This window comes from Alligator mississippiensis, chromosome 11 (genome assembly GCF_030867095.1).
Source record: "Alligator mississippiensis isolate rAllMis1 chromosome 11, rAllMis1, whole genome shotgun sequence".
Classification (NCBI taxonomy): domain Eukaryota; kingdom Metazoa; phylum Chordata; order Crocodylia; family Alligatoridae; genus Alligator; species Alligator mississippiensis.
This window is the reverse complement of record NC_081834.1, coordinates 34,909,108-34,927,382: the sequence shown is the minus strand read 5'-3', so window position 1 is coordinate 34,927,382 and position 18,275 is coordinate 34,909,108. Positions and strand designations below refer to the sequence as shown.

At 42.4% G+C, this 18,275-nt stretch overlaps 1 protein-coding gene across 11 annotated transcripts in view; it reads right to left on the bottom strand.

Moving 5' to 3' along the window:
- OTUD7A (OTU deubiquitinase 7A) overlaps positions 1-18,275 on the bottom strand; it is a 306,759-nt gene that overhangs the window by 39,548 nt on the left and 248,936 nt on the right. For 9 of the 11 annotated variants that reach the window (XM_059714799.1, XM_059714800.1, XM_059714795.1 and 6 more), the window contains 2 exons: positions 10,740-10,867; positions 3,669-3,818 (listed from right to left, as the gene is read on the bottom strand). In XM_059714799.1, coding sequence (XP_059570782.1) covers positions 3,669-3,818; positions 10,740-10,867 — 278 coding nt within the window. Of the gene's footprint in view, positions 1-530; positions 842-3,668; positions 3,819-10,739; positions 10,868-18,275 lie in introns of those variants that run through there. The other 2 variants (XM_059714802.1, XM_059714804.1) reach the window with 2 other exon arrangements.

Here is an 18,275-nt window from a genome sequence, read left to right as displayed (position 1 = left end):
TATATTGCTGCATATAGGCAAGATTTCATATTCCATTCAAAAGACAGAAAGTATATTCAGGGGGCTTAAACATTCAGAAGTCAGAAAAATGACAAAATGAAGGTTTCCCGCAACTTTAACTTTTCATCATTATGCTTATGTATTATGATAGGCTTCTTAATTATTATTACATGAAAACGAATATTGAAGACACTTATCATCAGACAAACTGATCAGTTTGTCTTGACTTCATGGGGCTATGGATAGATAGATCTACACTGTAATCCAATTATATAACTGCAGCATGTGTAGCTATGCTCAAATCAGCATCAATCTAGCTAGTTCAAATGTTACAAGGTATGACAGAATGGAGTTTAGTGTGGACTAGCTGCCCAGGTATCTACCCATAGTCCCAGGTAGGTTTGTAGCCTCTACTGAACTCTTTCTGCTCTATTGATCTCTGTAACTAAAATGGCTAGCTTAAAGTTGTGTCAGGTGTATGTATATGACCTGAAATTACAATTTTGGATTGAGACAATCAGGACTCGTAGTAGAGATGATATCTTTTATTAGACCAACAAGATTTTTGCAAAACATTTTCTTTAATTGCAAACTTTTGGGCACAAACACCCTTCATTAGGCATTAGAGAAAAGATTGTATAAGTTCTCCTGGGTGGAAACGAAAGTTCACATTTCATAAGATTACACAGAGGAGTCAATAGATGGGAAACTCCTCTGGGCGGTCAGTTCATAGCTGGTATGGAGCCCATCACCTCCTGTGAGGATCTGTGACGATGCAAATTACCTTGAAACAAAGGCAGGAGCAGGATCTCAGGTTTCAGGTGGTCACAGTTGCTTCCTGCTTGGGAAAATATGAAAATTTCATTTAAAAAAAAAAATCGGCTAAAATTTGATATCTTCCATGTTTCAGGTATCCAGGTTATAGCCGTACTGGTCTAGAGGAAAAGGCAATCAGGACTCATAGTAGAGATGATATCTTTTATTAGACCAACAAGATTTTAGCAAAAAAAATTCTTCCCAAGCAGGAAGCAACTGTGACCACCTGAAACCTGAAATCCTGCTCCTGCCTTTGTTTCAAGGTAATTTGCATCATCACAGATCCTCAGAGGAGGTGAGAGGCTCCATACGAGCTATGAACTGACTGTCCGGAGGAGTTTTCCATCTATTGACTCCTCTATGAAATCCTATGAAATATGAACTTTCATTTCTTCCCAAGAGAACTTTTACCATCTTTTCTCCAATGCCTGATGAAGGGTGTTTGTGCCTGAAAGCTTGCAATTAAAGAAATTTTTTTGCAATAATCTTGTTGGTCTAATAAAAGATGTCATCTCTACAATGAGTCAAAGTATATCAAGTCCATTGTCTTCCCTGTATCCACAAAGCCAGTTATCTCATCATAGAAGGCAATCAGGTTGGTCAGGCATGACTTGCCCTCAGTGAATCCATGCAGTTCCTGGTCATTTTAGTTTCCTCTAAGTGCTTAGAAATGGATTCCTTGAGGACCTGCTCCATGATTTTTCTGGGGACTGAGGTGTGACTGATTGGTCTATAGTTCTCTGGATCCTCCTTCTTACGATTCTTAAAGATGGGCACTATATTTGTCCTTTTCCAGTCGTCCCAGACTTCCCCCTATTGCCATGGGTTTTCAAAGACAACGGCCAGTGGCTTGGCAATCACATCAGCCAACTCCCTCAGCCTCCTTGGATAAATTACATCTGGCCCCACGGACTTGTACACATCCAGCATTTCTAAATAGTCCCCAACCTGTTCTTTCACCACCGAGGGCTGCTCAACTTCTCCCCAAACTGTGCTGCCCAGTGCAGTAGTCTGGGAGCTGACCTTGCCTATGAAAACCGAAGTAAAAAAGACATTGAATACTTCAGCCTTTTTTTCATCATTTGTTACTAGGGTGCCTTCCTCATTCAGTAACGGTCCCATGCTTTCCCAGACCTTCCTCTTGCTGCTAACATACTTGTAGAAACTCCTCCTCTTATCCTTCATGTCCCTTGCTAGCTGTGATTCCAATTGCATTTTAGCCTTCCTGATTTCATTCCTGCACGTTTGAGTAATATTGTTAAACTCCTTTAAATGACTGAAAATGAAGTATCGTATGTGTTGCTCTCTGTGAGCAAACTATAGAAGTTCCAATCATTCCCACTATAACACATACAGATCATTTGCTAGTGAGATTAAACAAGTAGCAAAGACAAAGCCCCAAAAGCTTAAGAACAAGGAATGGTGGTATTAAATCAACTGCCTTTCATAGGTCAAGTTCTACTATAGCTTTGAAATAAATTTCTGCTGCAAAGGAACATGTACAGGGAAAGCATATTCTAAGATAATAATGAATCAAATTCATTCTGGAAGGAAAAGCACTTCTATTAAGAATATAAAATTACCAGGCATTAATATGTATACCTGAACATATACAAACAGATCTCCACCCATCCTTGTTTCATCTCAAAAATATGTTCTGTACATTTTGCAAAATAATTTTGAATTAGTTTGTTGGTTCCCTTTTGTGGACAACATTCTGCTGTTACATATGAGAGTCATCAGTTTCATTAACTATCTGAAGGATTATGTGGAACCCAAGTGACTCTCTCTGTTGACTCTCTATTCAGGAGGCAAGGTGCACACAGTTTTCACAGGGAGAGTGAGTAACAGTGAATGTGAAACGAGGTATTTGTAAAAATGTATTGCATTTATCTGTAAAGGTCTAATCAACATGTTATTCATAAAACCAACAACAGTTCCTTTTCATTTAAAAGAAAAGCAGATATCTATTATCAGCTCTGAAGAAAACTGACTTGGTACCACTGAATTGATTTAACTTACATTTAACAAGCTAAGAACAGCAACTTTAAACCCTTTTAATGACTCAAAGGTTAGATCCAAAAATAATGACCAGATGCAGAACAATGATCTGACCGTTTCAAGAGAGCTTTGATTTCATATTTTTGCCATTCTGTCTTTTTCCTTTTTACTGATGTCACCAAACATGATCAAAGTAGAATATTGTGTCTGTCTGATGTATTAACTATCAGAGAAAGCTGGAATTGTTTAATACTTAACCAAACGTTTCCTATTTGTGGTAGCATTTTCTGACTTCTCCAAAAAGACAACATTCAGTTAGAAATACCTAGGGTATATGCAGGTTCAAGTTGTTAACATGCACATGATCTTTGTGACTGCATATGTGGTTGTAGTAATTACACAGGCTAATTAAGTTATTTCCATAAAGGTACATCTGCATATATAGTTAATATGATGGAACAAAGCTATGATATATGGGAGTGCAAGTCACATGGGTGTGTGCTACTATAAAAATAAATGTAATAAACAAAAAAGAAAGCTGCCTAACTTCCTTCCTTCAGCAAAAGAGCACAAAAGGGTCCATGACGACATCTAGCCTCAGGTTTGCCTTATCCTCCCACTGATGAACATTTATCTGTGACCTTTGTAGAATATATGTGAGCTCACAAAACAAGAACCAGCTTCCTTTCTGTTTTAACAATCAGTTTTGATGCTTTTACTTTTACAAACCACGTTCAGATTTCATGGTTCTTTCTGAAATTGTAAGAAGCTGTCATCAAGCAGTGCTGGGCACTATACTTTGCATTCAACTCTATAGAAAACATTGTCTAGTATGAATTTTCTCAGCATACCTTGTTCTCTCTGTTGATCTTTTTGCTCCATAGATACAAGAGCAGAGAAATGAGCTTGATCATAAGCTAGAACAAGAGGTGAGCAGTGACATCTGTTAGGCGGAACTTCAAGTGGCAAGTAAATTCCCCCAAATGGGATAGGTGCAAAAGCTGAAAAGAAAGCAATAAGATTTTGTTAAATAAATGTGACAGAAAGAGTAACAGGAACTTGATAGCATTTATATATCACTGCATAATATAAATAGAGCCCCAGAGGTGTGTCAGTGGGCAGTGTGGGGTAAAATGTAACATTTGGAAGTTGGTAATAGACTGAACAGGTGAAACCTCATTGCAAAAACAAAGAAAATAAGAATTAAGGAACAATTATGAAACAATTCCATTCTTGTAACGTATTTCCTCCTCGTTGTAGCTGTTTATTGTAAAATTTGATGGTGAGACAATTATTTTTTTGTCTGATACACAAGAGCAGAACTGTATTTCTATGGTATATGTTTAGTTACAAGAAAATGTTTCTCATTAATGACAGCAATATGCAAATGCCTGTGTCTCCTCTCTCTCCTTTGTGCTACTTGATTATTGTAAATTAAGGGTAGGATTATTTCTAAGCTAGTATTTTTTCCAGATATTGATCTAAGTTACATTAATTATCATAAATTGCAGCTACTAATTATTTTTTATAGTGATGGGAGAATATTTGAGCATGCATACTAGGGCTGTGTGAAGCTTCAAGTGCTAATTTGATTTGGAGGAGATTTGGCCTGATTCAGTGGCTGAATCTCTGAAACTGAATCGAATCAGGAGACCAATAAAAAGGTTGAATTGATTTGAAGCTCTCCAAATAGATTAGGAAAAGATTTGGAGAGCTTCAGAGATTTAGGCAGTCCCCGCTCACCACCACAGGAAGCTGGACCTGGACTCAGTGCTGGTAAGTAGGGGGGTGGGGGCTGGAGGAGGGAACCATTGGGGGATACCTGCCAGGTCCCATCCCCTGCCTGCTCCCCCAGCCCCTCTGAGTGCCCCCCCAACCCCTGCCCATTCTCTTAGCCCCTCCCCATGGCTGCCCTGCCTGGCCCCAGCTCCCAGTTCTTAAAGAAAACCAAGCCTGGCATTCACCAGCAATCCCTGCTGCCCCCCCTCCCCAAACCTACGCTTTGTGGGGGCTATGCCATGAGCCCTGATCCCCCACCCGCTCTCCCAGTCCCCTCCCCACCATGGTGGCCCCACCCGGCCCCAGGTCCTGGCTTTAAAAAAAAAAAAGCCCCACGCTCCCCTGCAGCCACCGCCAGGGGCTTCTGGGGGCTCATGGCAGAGCCCCCCATGCAGCATGGGGCATCGGGGATCGCCCCCTCACCTGGCAGGAGCCAGTGAATGGGGTTTTTTTGTTTTTGTTTTTACTTTTTTTAAAGAACCGGTGAGTGCTGGGCTTGTTTTGTTTTGTTTTTTAAAGTGCTGGGAGCCTGGGCCCAGGAGGGCACAGCCATTGATGGGGCTGGGAAAGCAGGTGGGGGATGGGGCCTGTTCGATTTGGCAAAGAATCTCCGAATCAGATTTGGCCGAATCAATTTGGGACAGTGATTCAAATCACAAAATTGAATCACTGTGCCCCGAATCAGCCGAATCTGAATCTGAAATGAATACCAGCCACTTCGCACAAGCCTAATGCATACCTGAATATGTAAGCTTACTAAGTAAAATGTAGAAGAATCTCATTATTTTACAGAGATTCTTTTTTGGCATAAGGAAGCTAATGTTATGTCATACGTTTTCGTAACTATAGCATTAAAAAAATCCCCATTAAACAGTAAATAAAATGTCCTTTTTTCACCTTACAACTAATAATGTCTCCAGGAGAAGAGAAAACTTGTCCACTGGTCTGAGCATATGTCTAAACTTGTGGATTCTAAATAAAGCTTCAGAGGCCTTTTTGGCCTCTGAATTCTTTCCCCAACTAGAAAATAAGGATAATTAAAAACAGTTATCTACTTCATGGCTTTAAAAGAAAGTATTATGCATGTATTAAATGTGTTAGTTTCAAGTGTGCTCCATTCAGTCCTACAGTCAACATTTGCCTTGGTTTTATGCATTGTAACAATGTGAGAAAATGTTTGAAAACAAACATAGATCATGGAAAAATGCTTTATACAATGGTGTGTGTAATGGTGCATTATTCACTGGAAAGTAGAGGTGGGGCTGCTAAAGACCCCACCTGTTATGTTGTCAGACACTTCTTGTAATAAAATGCCATTTTCAACTGCTTACAACATTGCATAACAGCATCAATTTGGGTTGAAAATGGCACTATGCAGGGTTTTGCCTCGCTCAGGTTGATTTTTTTAAGCTTGAATCAAAATTGTGAAGGTATTTCCAAGAATGAGGCTGGGGGGAAAATACATAATTTTGCCCTTATTAGACAATTTGGTGGCCTTTTCTTTAAACAGCTCAGTGACTACATTCTTTGACCTAGGGCCTTAGCAAAGGGTGGGCTTTGTGTCAGGGCTGGGCAGATTGTATATCCCCTAGACTTCATTTAGCTTGGAATAGAATCAAACTTCCTCTGGTGTCAGCAAAAATCTGTGGAATGTAAATCAGAGATGTGGGTTTTCTGGAAAATTTTGAATTGGAAAATTTTCCAATGCCATAAATAGAGCGTGATCTGATTAAGCATGTTTATTTGACTTATATTCATAAACAAAACTAAAAAAGTACCCCCATGTTAATTTTATGTCCCAATAGCCACAAGCATTTGAACTGTAATATTTGATTAGAAAAAAATTAAATACAGCACACTTAGCATGGTTTAAATGTTATACCCAAACTAATTCAAAGCTTTATGTGGAAAGAAATTATTTTTATTGGAATACTTGTAAAAATGTAAAGACAATACACAATAAGATGCACTTCCCTTACGTTCTTTGTTTAAATTTAAGAAAAAACCCCCCAAAGCACTGAAAACTGTTGACACACTAATGTTAGCACACCCAAAGAACTGTGCATGATATGCTGTGGTTGTCTACTCATCCACTTCAACAGAGTTTAACTCTCTTCTACTGAGGTCATTGCGGCACCTCCAGTTTCACAGTCACTATCGGTAGAATCACTTGCACTACTTATTAGTTCCATTTCAGAATCAGATTGAGGCAAATCTGATTCAGAACTACCTGAACCACATTCTCTCTCACTAAAGGATGATTTTACCAATGAGTCTATGGGCAAGGGCAACTTATCATCACACTGCATCTTCTTCAGTAATTGCGCCTCTGATTCTCCAGAAGCAAGAGATTTTGAGAAATAGAAACAAGCTTAGTAGTGCATTCATTTGTTAGCTTATTCCTCTTTTTTGTCTTGATTGAGCGGAAAGTCTTCCAGTTCTGTTCACAAGAAGCTGTGTTGGTGGAATGCTTAGGATCCTTAGAGCAATCCTGGACAACAGTCAGGTGTTACAGTATCCCTTCCACCATGTACGAGGAGACGTATTCTCTGATGCCTGCCAAGTGATGTCTTTACTCCAAAGTTTTTCTTTTGCACGGTACTCAGCAATGCCTGTCATCACAACTATTTCATTGATGTTGGGGACATTCTTAGCTACTTCCATAATTGTATTGAGAGCAGTAGATAATTTATCTTCTGATAAATGTTGCCCTCTGTATAGGGGATCCAAAAAGTTTGCTGCCAGATGAACTGTATGAGAGCAAAACTCACATCTCTTAGTAAACATTTGTTTTACTACTACTACCTTTTTGGATAGAGGCGAAGAAGGCAAAAGCTCAATTAGATTGTCATTCAGTTGTCTGAATATCTCTTGAATATTTGAAAAGCCCGGTGTATCTCCTTCAAGTTTCTTGATAGCCACTGAAACTGGTAGTAGCAAGTTGAATGCTCCTTGAACTCGAACCTAGAACACATCGTTGTTGAGAGTCTGCTTCCGAATGTTCACGGGAATAACCTGGGATACTGAGTCATCTATTGAAGCACACTGCAAACAGTTCTTTGTGTGCAGCAAACTATGTAAACACTTTGTAGCCAAGCCCCATCTACTTTCTCCTGGCAATAAAAGTGCACTTTCTTTCCCCTGCTTCTTTTTCTGTAATTTCTTCTAAGTCTGATTAGCAACATGATGATAGTTGAATACCTTTGCAATCGTTTTGCACTTTGCCAACATTGTGTTCATTGTATTCACACTTACTGTGTCCTTTGTCAGACGATTCAACCTATGAGCAAGACAGCCAAATACACCTAAACGAGGATACTTAGTCTTTAATATTTGCCATGCAGCTTTCATGTTACTTGCATTATCAGTTACAAGGGCTTATACTCTGGAGGGACCTGCACTTTCAATCTCTTCACGCAGTAATTTGGCTATGTATTCACCTGTATAACTAGAATATTTGGTAGCAATTGCTTTCAGGAATATTGGTTCAGGTGTTGTTAACATGATGTTCAATAAAGGATTTCCTGGTATATCAGTCCATCTACCTAACATTAGAGTAGGTGATTCTGCTTGACCAATCCTTTGAATAACCATTGTTTGAATTCTGTCAAATTCTCTAAGAGAGAATGTGATAAATGATAACATGATGGTAACTTATATGATGGGTGAATCAGTTTGTAATGTTCCTTCCAGTATTGATTTTCAGTTATGGAACAAGGTATACCACTTGCACATATAGCTTGAGCTTATGCCTCATCTGCTTTTTCTTGATCTGCTTTTGACATTTTGTCCACAAAGCTTGATACAAATCTTGACTGTCTTGAACAGCTACTCATGGTGGATCGCGTATCTGCTGAGAGTGATCTTGAAAGTGAGGATCCTGCTTCTTCTTCCCCCAGACATGGCAGCTCAACGTTTTCATTTTCCATTTTTTGCAAATCTGCTATTTCACTTGAGCTACCAAGTTCCTGCAACAAAAGGGGGAAAATATTTTTATTTTAGCCTATTCTAGTCTGGCCTTTTCCATCAGAAGGAGAAGCAGCAGCAGCTGGGAGCTTGCTTCCCCCCTCCCTGCCAGAAAGAACACTTTGCTGCTCAACTTGCTGCTCAGTTGCCCTGGGACGGCAGAGCCAAAGGGAAGTATAGTTTGTCCTCTGCCATTGGCCAGAGGATTAGGCTTGTTCTGCTGGGTTGAGATAGTTAACTATTTATCTATTATGTAATTTAAAAAAAATTATTGTTAAGCCTAAGCCACTTTGGGTGCTTAGTGCAAGCAGAAAAACAAGATATAAATAAATAAATAAATAAATAAATAAATAAGAGTTCAGAGTTGCATTTACAACTTTTAAAATTATAATGTTTTAAAACAATATAGATGCTAGTCTATACTGTGTGTTGTTTAACATATTAATTTGTTTACTTACATAGGATTCCTGAAGTAGACTTTGTTCAGATGATATTGTTCCATCACTTCACCGTATTAGCTTTCTGTATATGGCTTGTACTCTTTCAGGACTGTTTCTATATGTTATTAAATGTTTCTTCATTCTTGTTGTGTTGCTAGCATACTCCTGCCCACAATATTTACATCTACCAACTTCCTTCCTTCCTTCAGTGGCTTGAACTTCACTCTAATGATGCCCCACACTAGTGTTTTTCTCATTAGGCATTATTATGACTACTTCAAACCAAAAGCACTAAAAAACTAACAGATCTTATGCAAACATTTCCAACTTCCCCAACTCAAGAAAACAAATGAGACACTGCTCTGTGCGTTTGCTGAACTGAAAGAGAAACAAAAATTAATCACAGTTGTAGTTTTGGTTTTGATTTCACTTGCAGTCTGAGACGAAATAAGAATTTTAGCTTTGGTTTTGATTTGACCTGCACAGACAATTAGGTGAATTCATAACTTGATTTTTGGTTTGGATTATGTGAGTGTATTTACCCTCTTGTTTACAAATCAATAAAACATATATGCACTCTCTCACACACTTTTAGGGATAATCACCTGAAAAACATTAATTACAACTTTGAAACTGACAATCCGCCCCACATCTTTCAACGTATTAACAATGTATATGCATCCTCCTCCACTAGTGCTGGTCCATGTAGATCAGTGATTCTCAACCATGCAGGGCAAGACCCTTTAAAGCAGGGTGTCTGGCCCCGTGGCCTGGATGAGTGGCTTGGGGCCCGTCCATGAGCCTAATTGGGCCCATGGACTCCCTCCCTTCTTCCACCCCAGCATATCTGATTTGGTGGCTGCTCCAGTTGGTACCTGCCTCAGCTGGACTGAGTCACATGCAACACCCACTCTAGGACATGTGCTACTTATGGCCCTCACGGACACCACATGCAGCATGGGGCCAGGCCTGGCTGGAATAGGCAACACATGAGGAACCGTCCAGGAGCTGCTGGGGTGAGTGCCACACAGAGCATGGCTACTGCTCTGGCCATACTGCACCACTTGTGGTGCCTGCTCAGGCCACTTCATAGAATTATACAGCACACCACAGAACTGTAGAGCACATAAAATAGTGGCTCAAATTGCATAGGGAAATCAGTTTGTGAGGGAAACACATATTACAAAAGAAGTGCAGCTGCTGACAGTGAAATTATTATTATGGAGGGCTGGTAGGGAGAGGAGAAAAGGGTACAGCAGGATTAGTATTTTGCTGACAAAAACCTATTACCTGATTAAATCTATTGTGGATGTCTCAAATACAATATTCATAGTGCTGTATATGTTTTGTTACATGAAGGAACTCAAAGGAATGCTGTGGGCTTCACAAATGGAAAAGTCTTTGAAATGTAGTTCATCTTTTTAGTCATAATTATGTAGGACTACCATACATTTTTTATTAAATTTGTTATGTTCTAAAATTCCTTAGATACTTCAGTTATGTTCAACGTCTTGGGGAACAAAGCATCAAAGCCCCTTAGTAATGTGGTCAGCTAGAGTGTCCTACTTACATTTTTTGCATTGCCCTAAATGAAATTATTCTCTTGCCATTCTGCTCTCTATTTCAGAAACATTAGAAGATGCTTTATAAAATACCAAGATCTGTTTGAATGCGTCTTTTGTCTGTGGTAACCGAGTTGATTTAGTTAGTTGTAAAAATTGCTAATAAAAGACTTACCTTCTCCCCCTGAATCTCTTAGCATTGTGTCTGCTACTACAACAATTGGTCTTCTCAAGATATGGGCTAAGACAAAAACATGGAACTCTTCTAAGCTCTCGTACACTGGGTCTTCTGAATTGTCAACTCTGGAAAGCACAGCATAATGACTTTAGTTGGTCAGGCAAACAAAAGCAGACATTCCATCCTTCCAAAAAGTTATTAGAATAGACAAAGACTGACAGAGAGAAAGAAGAGGTCTATATTCCTCAAGGAAATTATTATCAACACCTAAAATCTTCGCCTTTGCAGAATCTGGTTCAAATTCAGGGCAGGTTACAACTGATCTATACTCTTTACAACTTCATGTTGATAACCTAATCTATATCAAATGGATTAGCAATTCCCAGTCAAGATTCACCCAAACTTGTATCTGAATGAGGCAGAAGTCTGTAAAACCACAACCACAATTGTCCCTCCTGTACATAAACACAAGTTGGAGAATAAAATACTCTCCAGCCTTCCCCATAAAGTTTGAAGCACATTGGTGTAGAAGTGCAAGCAGCGGGCAGTGTCATCCAAGTTATACCTCCCTTGTGGAGAGCGGATTTCAGTCCTATGAAGTGCTATTCATGATAGGACAGGAGACAACAGAAAGAACTAGGAAAAAGTTGTATTAAATTCTCCACACAATGAAAGTGTAGGATGGTCTTTTAATATTTAACTGCCCAAGAAAGAGAGGTTATTTGGTAATATTTCACATTTGGCAATATGATATTTTGTGTCAAAATAAGAGGCTAATTCTGTAGATCAAATTATATCCATGCTTGGACCCAAGTCTTGAACATCAAAGACAGCCAAAATGATTAAATTACCTACAAAAAGAATCTGGAAGAGACAAGTACACAGAAGATGTAATTAGCAAATTAGAATAGCATCAGTTATCTATCTGGAGTGATCTTCAGACAGTTTCTGTTCTATTCGAAATCTGATGTCTGAAAGGTACCCAATGACAGAGGATGGAGAATGCTGTAACTACTGGATGTTCATTAAGAGGGTCAAATAAATCTGGTTGACATGTGAATAGCCTTGAAAAGCCAGACTAAATTGTCTAACTGATATTATCCAAGATGAGTACAGAGATACAAAGACAAGGAAATCATCTGTAATGCTGGTGGCATGTAAGGTGAGACGTGTATTTTGTCAGTGCTCATTCAAGTGTACAGAGTCCCCAGGGCCGTGCCTTAGGATTTTACATAGGATCTATTCATCTATGGCCACAGGTATCAAGTGCCACAAAGAAAAATACAACGTGATAAATAGGGAAGATAAAACCGGCACCCACATCCAGAGGGCCACAGTTATTCCTGGGAAAGCAATTTCACAAGTTCTCTTTGAAATTACTTTTAAAAAGAGGAGCTTGTGGTGTCATAAAATGGACTAATCTTATTCCCTCTACCATACGCATTTCCAGAAACACCCTGTTTTTTGCATACATTAACTTACATACACACATACATATGTGCATATATACGCGAGTACATGCATGCACGCACACACACACACGCACACAACTATACAAATGTAGATAGCTTTACTGAAGTGAATGGTGGGAAGTACACAAGACGCAAATCTTGGAAAACTAGCCAAATGCCCATCATGAATGATGGATTTGAAAAGAGTGTTTATATGGTCTGCCCTGCCCCTGCCCATTCTGTTACCCGTCACTGCCAAGCCATAGCCCCCCAAGCCCTGCTGCTGCCCCTCACTCCCAACCCACTGACCCCAGCCCTGCCAGCGCCCCTCACTCACCAAACTTCAGTACCCTGCCCCCCTGAGCCCTGATGGTACCCATCACTCTTGACCCGCAGCCTCCCACCCCGCCATCCCTGCTAGTGCCCCTCATTCCTGACCCACAGCCCTGGCACTGCCAGTACCCCCCACACTCCTAACCCATAGTCCCTCGCCCCCAACCCGGTGCCCCACACTCCTGACTAGCGGTCCCCTGTCCCCCCAGCCCTGCTGGAGGGGCCCCAGCTGTCCCATACTCACTGGGTCAGAGAGCGGTGGCTTCAATTCATGCAGGTGGCCGCAGAGCATGTCTGGCCCCAATGCAGGCTGAGGGAAGAGGAGGGGAGGCTTGTGGCAGCCCCTGCCTTGGGATGAAGCTGCCACACTCCACCAGGCAGCCTTCCCCTCTCTCCCTCCTTCCTCCCCACCTCCTCGCCCCCCCCACAGCATCTTGTGGCTGCTCAGCCCCTGGAGCACAGGCACCGGCCCCTGTGCTGCCGGTCATCCCTGCTGCCCTCCTTTCCCCACCTGGAGAACAAACAACCCTCCCCTTTGCCCCCCTCCTGACCAAATGTCTGCATTTCTCCTTTGCTCTGGGGGTGGGAGCAGGGAAGGGTGACCGTGGGCAGCACCGCATGGGTTTGCGCACCTCCGCAGCTGCAAGCCAGTCCCCGTGTGCTCTCTGCTACCTGCAATCGCCCTCCTCCTGCTTCCACCAGCAGAGCAAAGGGAAATCCCAGACAACCTGCCTGGACAGAGGGCTTAAAAAGAGTGGGGACACACCTGGGGAAACCCAGACGCATGGTAACCTTATCTTGGTGGCAGCGTGTGCGCACTTGATCAAAAGTGTTATGGATAGACAGACAAGACTAAGCCCTTTATTATAAGAGAATGTTCTGTGCCCAGCAGCCCCAGAACATAGGATGGCAAAGCAAGGACACGGATTTAGCAATTTGGAGAACAGGTGCCGTTGTTTCTTAAAGCTTTAATAGTGTGCTAAAATGCCAGAGACCTCCTGCTTTCCCAGGAGATGAGCGCTTGATCAAAAATTCCACTGCAGCCTATGGAAAACCTCCCATTGAATTCACTGAGCCTTGGACCAAACCCTTAATTGTAGAAGTCAGAATTGCATGTGATCAGCATCTTTTGGAAACAGAGCCAAAAAAAAAAAAAAGCTCTCATTTGTCAAACACCATATTTTAGTCTGTGAAAATGAGCCTATTATATTTTTGGTTCCACAAACTGATTGAGCATTAAACACTTTTTTACACTTGGCTGAACTTTTCTTGTGGCAATTCTACCCCCAGTGCAAAATGGTTTATTTTATGTAATTTTAAGTTTTCATTTTCTCAGCCATTTTTCTAATGCTTTTATTGTTTTATACTTCCTCCTGACCTTATATCATTAGGTCTTCTGAATGTTGCTTTGCATTATGTCTAGTAGGGTAATGGGAAGAGCAGTTGGCAGGAGTGAAAGCAGAAGGGATAAAATACTAAGGGACAGGAGGGAGGGGGATAGAGAGAAATTACACCCAGCTACTACGGGTGTATTGATAAAGATTTTTTGGGCTGATACTGATGGCCAACTATTAACAAGCCATATCAGCTGATATTGATCTGATTGCTGACATACAGCCTGGCCACTTGGAGAGTACCATCCATCTGGTAAGTCTGTTGTGGGGAAGGGACAAGGAGGGGAGAGACATGGGGGATAGATTGAGGCCCCCATGGTGAGGGAGGGAAAGGGGCAGGTGCTGCCCAGCCAGGGTGAGACAGGGTATGGGATAGAGCTGCAGGAATTGGGGAGGGTAGTGGTTCCTGCCATTGCGTGCACCCTTAGGGGAGGCATGGGGGACATGTGCCCTCTAGATCTGTGTGGGGTGAGGGTGAGCTGCCCATTGCAGACTGGGGCTGGGTCAGTGCCTGGCTCTTCTTGGTTGGGGTTTGGGTTGGGTGGTGTACTTGGGGCAGGTGGCAGCACTGGGAGGGGGGCTACAGGAAGGGCTACAGCCACCCCAGAATTCACCATAGTTCTCCTGTAGCCCCCACTCCAGTGCCACCGCTGCCCAGCACAGATCTGGCTTAATCCCCCTTGCCAGGAACAGCTCAGCACCACCCCCACTCCCAGCAGCAGCCCACCCTCATCCTGCACACAGATCCAGGAGGCACCCCCCATGCCTCCCCCAGGGTTGCGTGCAGTGGCAGGAGCCACTCCCCCTTCCCCCCCATTCCCCGCAGCTCTGTCCCACACCCTGTCTGGACAGTGCCTGCCCCTGCCCTACTCCCTCCTTTACTGCAGGGGCCTCAATTTGCACCCCTATGCCCCATCCCTCCCCTCCGCCCCATCCCCCCAACAGACTTACCAGATGGACGCTACTCTTCAAGCTGCCAGGCTAGCCACGTGCATGCTGTGGCTGTGCACATGCATGTGGCATTTATCTGCAACATTATCAGCCGAATCAGCCAAAAAAGCCAAATGCCGACATCGATTTTCCTTTTATCAGTGCTGATACAATATGGACTGATGTATCGGTGCACCTCTACCAGCTACTTGATTGCTATTAGGAAAAAATTCAATGCACAGATTCCATGAGTAAGATGCATGACAAATCAAGGATGGCAGCACAGCCTAAGAACTTTACCAAATGAAGACATTTTATTCCTATCTTACTCTTATGCACAATGAAAACTTTCTGGCACTTGGCCACATGTTGTTGTTGTTGTAATTCAAGTCCTTCAACATCTCAGTGTAAAATTAATAGATTTATTCCTCTATAACATTATCTCAAGTGGTCTTTCCTGCCCAAGTGCAGGGGGGCTAGACCCAATTATCTGTAAGGTCCCTTCCAGTCCCTAAAAACTATGCAACCCCTCTGCTGTTTTCATGTATTCAGCTCTACTCCACTCTAAACACTTCTTTCTTCACTCTTAAAGGTGAAGTTCAACTTTTTGGGATAAAAATTTCAATACAGTGCATGAGGAACTAGCTGCAAAAATCTTATGTGAAAGAAAATGCATGGATAATTCCAAGTGGATGACTCTTACTATGCACCATCCATGTCTTTTTCTGTGACTGCTTCTTCATTTCCCCCACTCAGCTCCCTCTGTGCCACAGAAATTATAAAGTGAGGAGCTTTATGCTATGATCAAAACATTCTCATAGAACCACAGAAAATTAGGGTTAGAAGGGACCTAAAGAGGTCATCTTGTCTACCCCACTACTCAAAACAGAACCATCCATAACTAGATCATCCCACCCAAGGCTTTGTCAATCCGGGTCTTAAAAACCTTCAAGGATAGAGTTTCCACAACCTCTCTGGATAACCTGCTCCAGTGCTTTACTACCCCCCTCATGAGAATTTTTTCCCCAATATTGAACCTAAATTTCCCTTGCTACAACTTGAGACCATTACTCCTTGTACTGTCATCTGCCACCACTTAGAATAGTCTAGCTCCATCCTCTTTGGAGTCACTCCCTTCAGGTAGCTGAGGGCTGCTATTAAGCCCCCCCCCCCCCCCCCCCCAGCCTTCTCTTCTACAGGCTAAATAAGCCCAGGTCCCTCAGACTCTCCTCATGTGTCCTAGCCCTCAAACAATTTTCATTGCCCTCCGCTGGACTGTCTCCAGTTTGCCCACATCCTTTCTGTAGTGGGGGGCTCATAACTGGACACAGTACTTACTCCAGATGTGTCCTTACCAGTGCAGAATAGAGGGGAAGAATCACTTCCCTGACCTGCTGGCAACACTCCTATTAATGCAGCTCAGTATGCCGTTAGCCTTCTTTGCAACAAGGGCACGCTGTTGACTCATCATCTTCAGCTTGTTGACAACTGTAATCCCCAAGTACTTTTCTGCTAAATAAACACCATTTATAGAATTTAACTAGAATAAAATTAGTTTCTTCTCAAGCAATGCTATATCCTTTGCCTTTGTATAGCACTGAAAGTCAGAAAAAAAATTAGTAGCAGCCTGTATATTGCAAAATAAACGAGCTGTCCATAGCAAGTGCTGCTAAGATAGCAGCTTTGAAAGTTTCACATAGCAATACAAAGAGTGAAAATTAATTGAACCCTGTGTGCCCTTCTTTAAAGCACATTTTATATATCTATGACCATAAGCGACCATCCAAAAGATAAAGACAAATGGGCAGCCAGAAGCAATGGTTCACTGTTTGTCTATTTTTTACATCTCACTGGAAGTTTTTGTCAATGGTACAGAATTCTGAGAAAAATTAAACTAAAAATAAAAATCTCTCCAAAGGGAGGGGATGTATAGTGACTACCCTTTTCTTAATTTTGAGAATTTAGGGATTTGTTTATATAGAAAAAGAAAAAACTGGGAGAAGGAAACATATTCAAAATTTATTCACAGAAATAAGGGTTTTTTTTTAAGCAACATACATTTGCTTATTTCTTTCCTACAAATATCATGACAATTTGAAAACAAATTCATGTATAAATGTGATCTCTGGGGCCTTATGAATTGCACGGCCTGCCGGGTGTGTAGCCCCTCCCCTCAACTTGCCTGCCACGACTTTGATGTTATCAAGAGAGGGGGTTCAGTGGAGATCTTCCTGGGAGGGCCTCCTGACAACGGCAGTACTCACAATTGCTTGGTGTGATGTTCCACAGGGCTCTGCCTCCCCTACATCCCATCCACTCGCCAACTGGATAGGTGATCGTATGATGGTGGTTTCGGCCCTGCAGGGCTTGCCCGCAGCCTGCTTCGGGTGGAGGGCCCATGTATGAGTGGGCTCAGCCAGCTCTTGTCCCTCCAGCCTTGATGCCCCAACCTGCTTTCTCTATCTCTTTGATTTTTCTCTTTTTTCTGTTTTCTTCAGAAGAAATATTCTCCTGGGGAGGAGGGGGATGTGAAGCCACCTCCTTTCCCCCCAGCCTCCTAGAGGGGGCTCAAATGCCTCCCTTGCTCTACCTCTTCCAGGGAGCTTGAATGCTTCCCCTGGTCTACCTTCCGCAGGGAGCTGCAGTGCTTCCCCTGCTCTGCCTCCTATAGGAGGCTGAAGTGCTTCCCCTGCTCTGCCTCCGGCAGGGGCTCGAAAATTTCCCTTGCCCTGCTCGCTGGTGCTGCTCTGGCTGTGCCGCTCCTCTCCCCTGCAGGAGCCGCAGCATGTCTGGCGTGCTGCCAGCATGCTGCCCACCAACTCTCTCTCCCTCTGGCTCCTCCTCTGCTCGGGTTCTGTTGGGGCTTTTAAACTTCCCCACGGTGGCCGGTATGATTGGTCCAGCTGTTCCCCATGCAGGGAACAAATGATTAAACAGCTGGCGTAATGCCAGCCACAGTCCCGGCTCCTGCACTGACGGGCCAGCAGGAGGAAAGTTCTCTCCGCCAGTGGTCTGTTTCTGGGGTTTGGGACCCACGGAGCTTGCTCTCACCCCTTTGAAAGCCTGTGGGGACATCTCGCTGACACAATAAACAAGAGGGTAGAGCATCTTGTCTGTATCATTAATAATAAAATCACATATTTATACAGCACAGTGCACTTTCAGCCTGAAGAAACCCATTTTTTTACGGTACCACACACACAGCGCCAAAGAAGAACATATACCATTATGGCATCATTAGTGCACAATCACCTTAGCTAAGGAAAACTGTTATAAAAATATTTTTTTAATTGAATTTTTGTTTTCATTGCAACTTCAATCTTGTAATCGTCTCCTGTTAGGCCAGATGATATCCAAAGGCTTTTCCTTCAATTCCTACAGTTTGGGGCATCGATACAAGCTTGAGAGAGTCCAGAGAAGAGCCA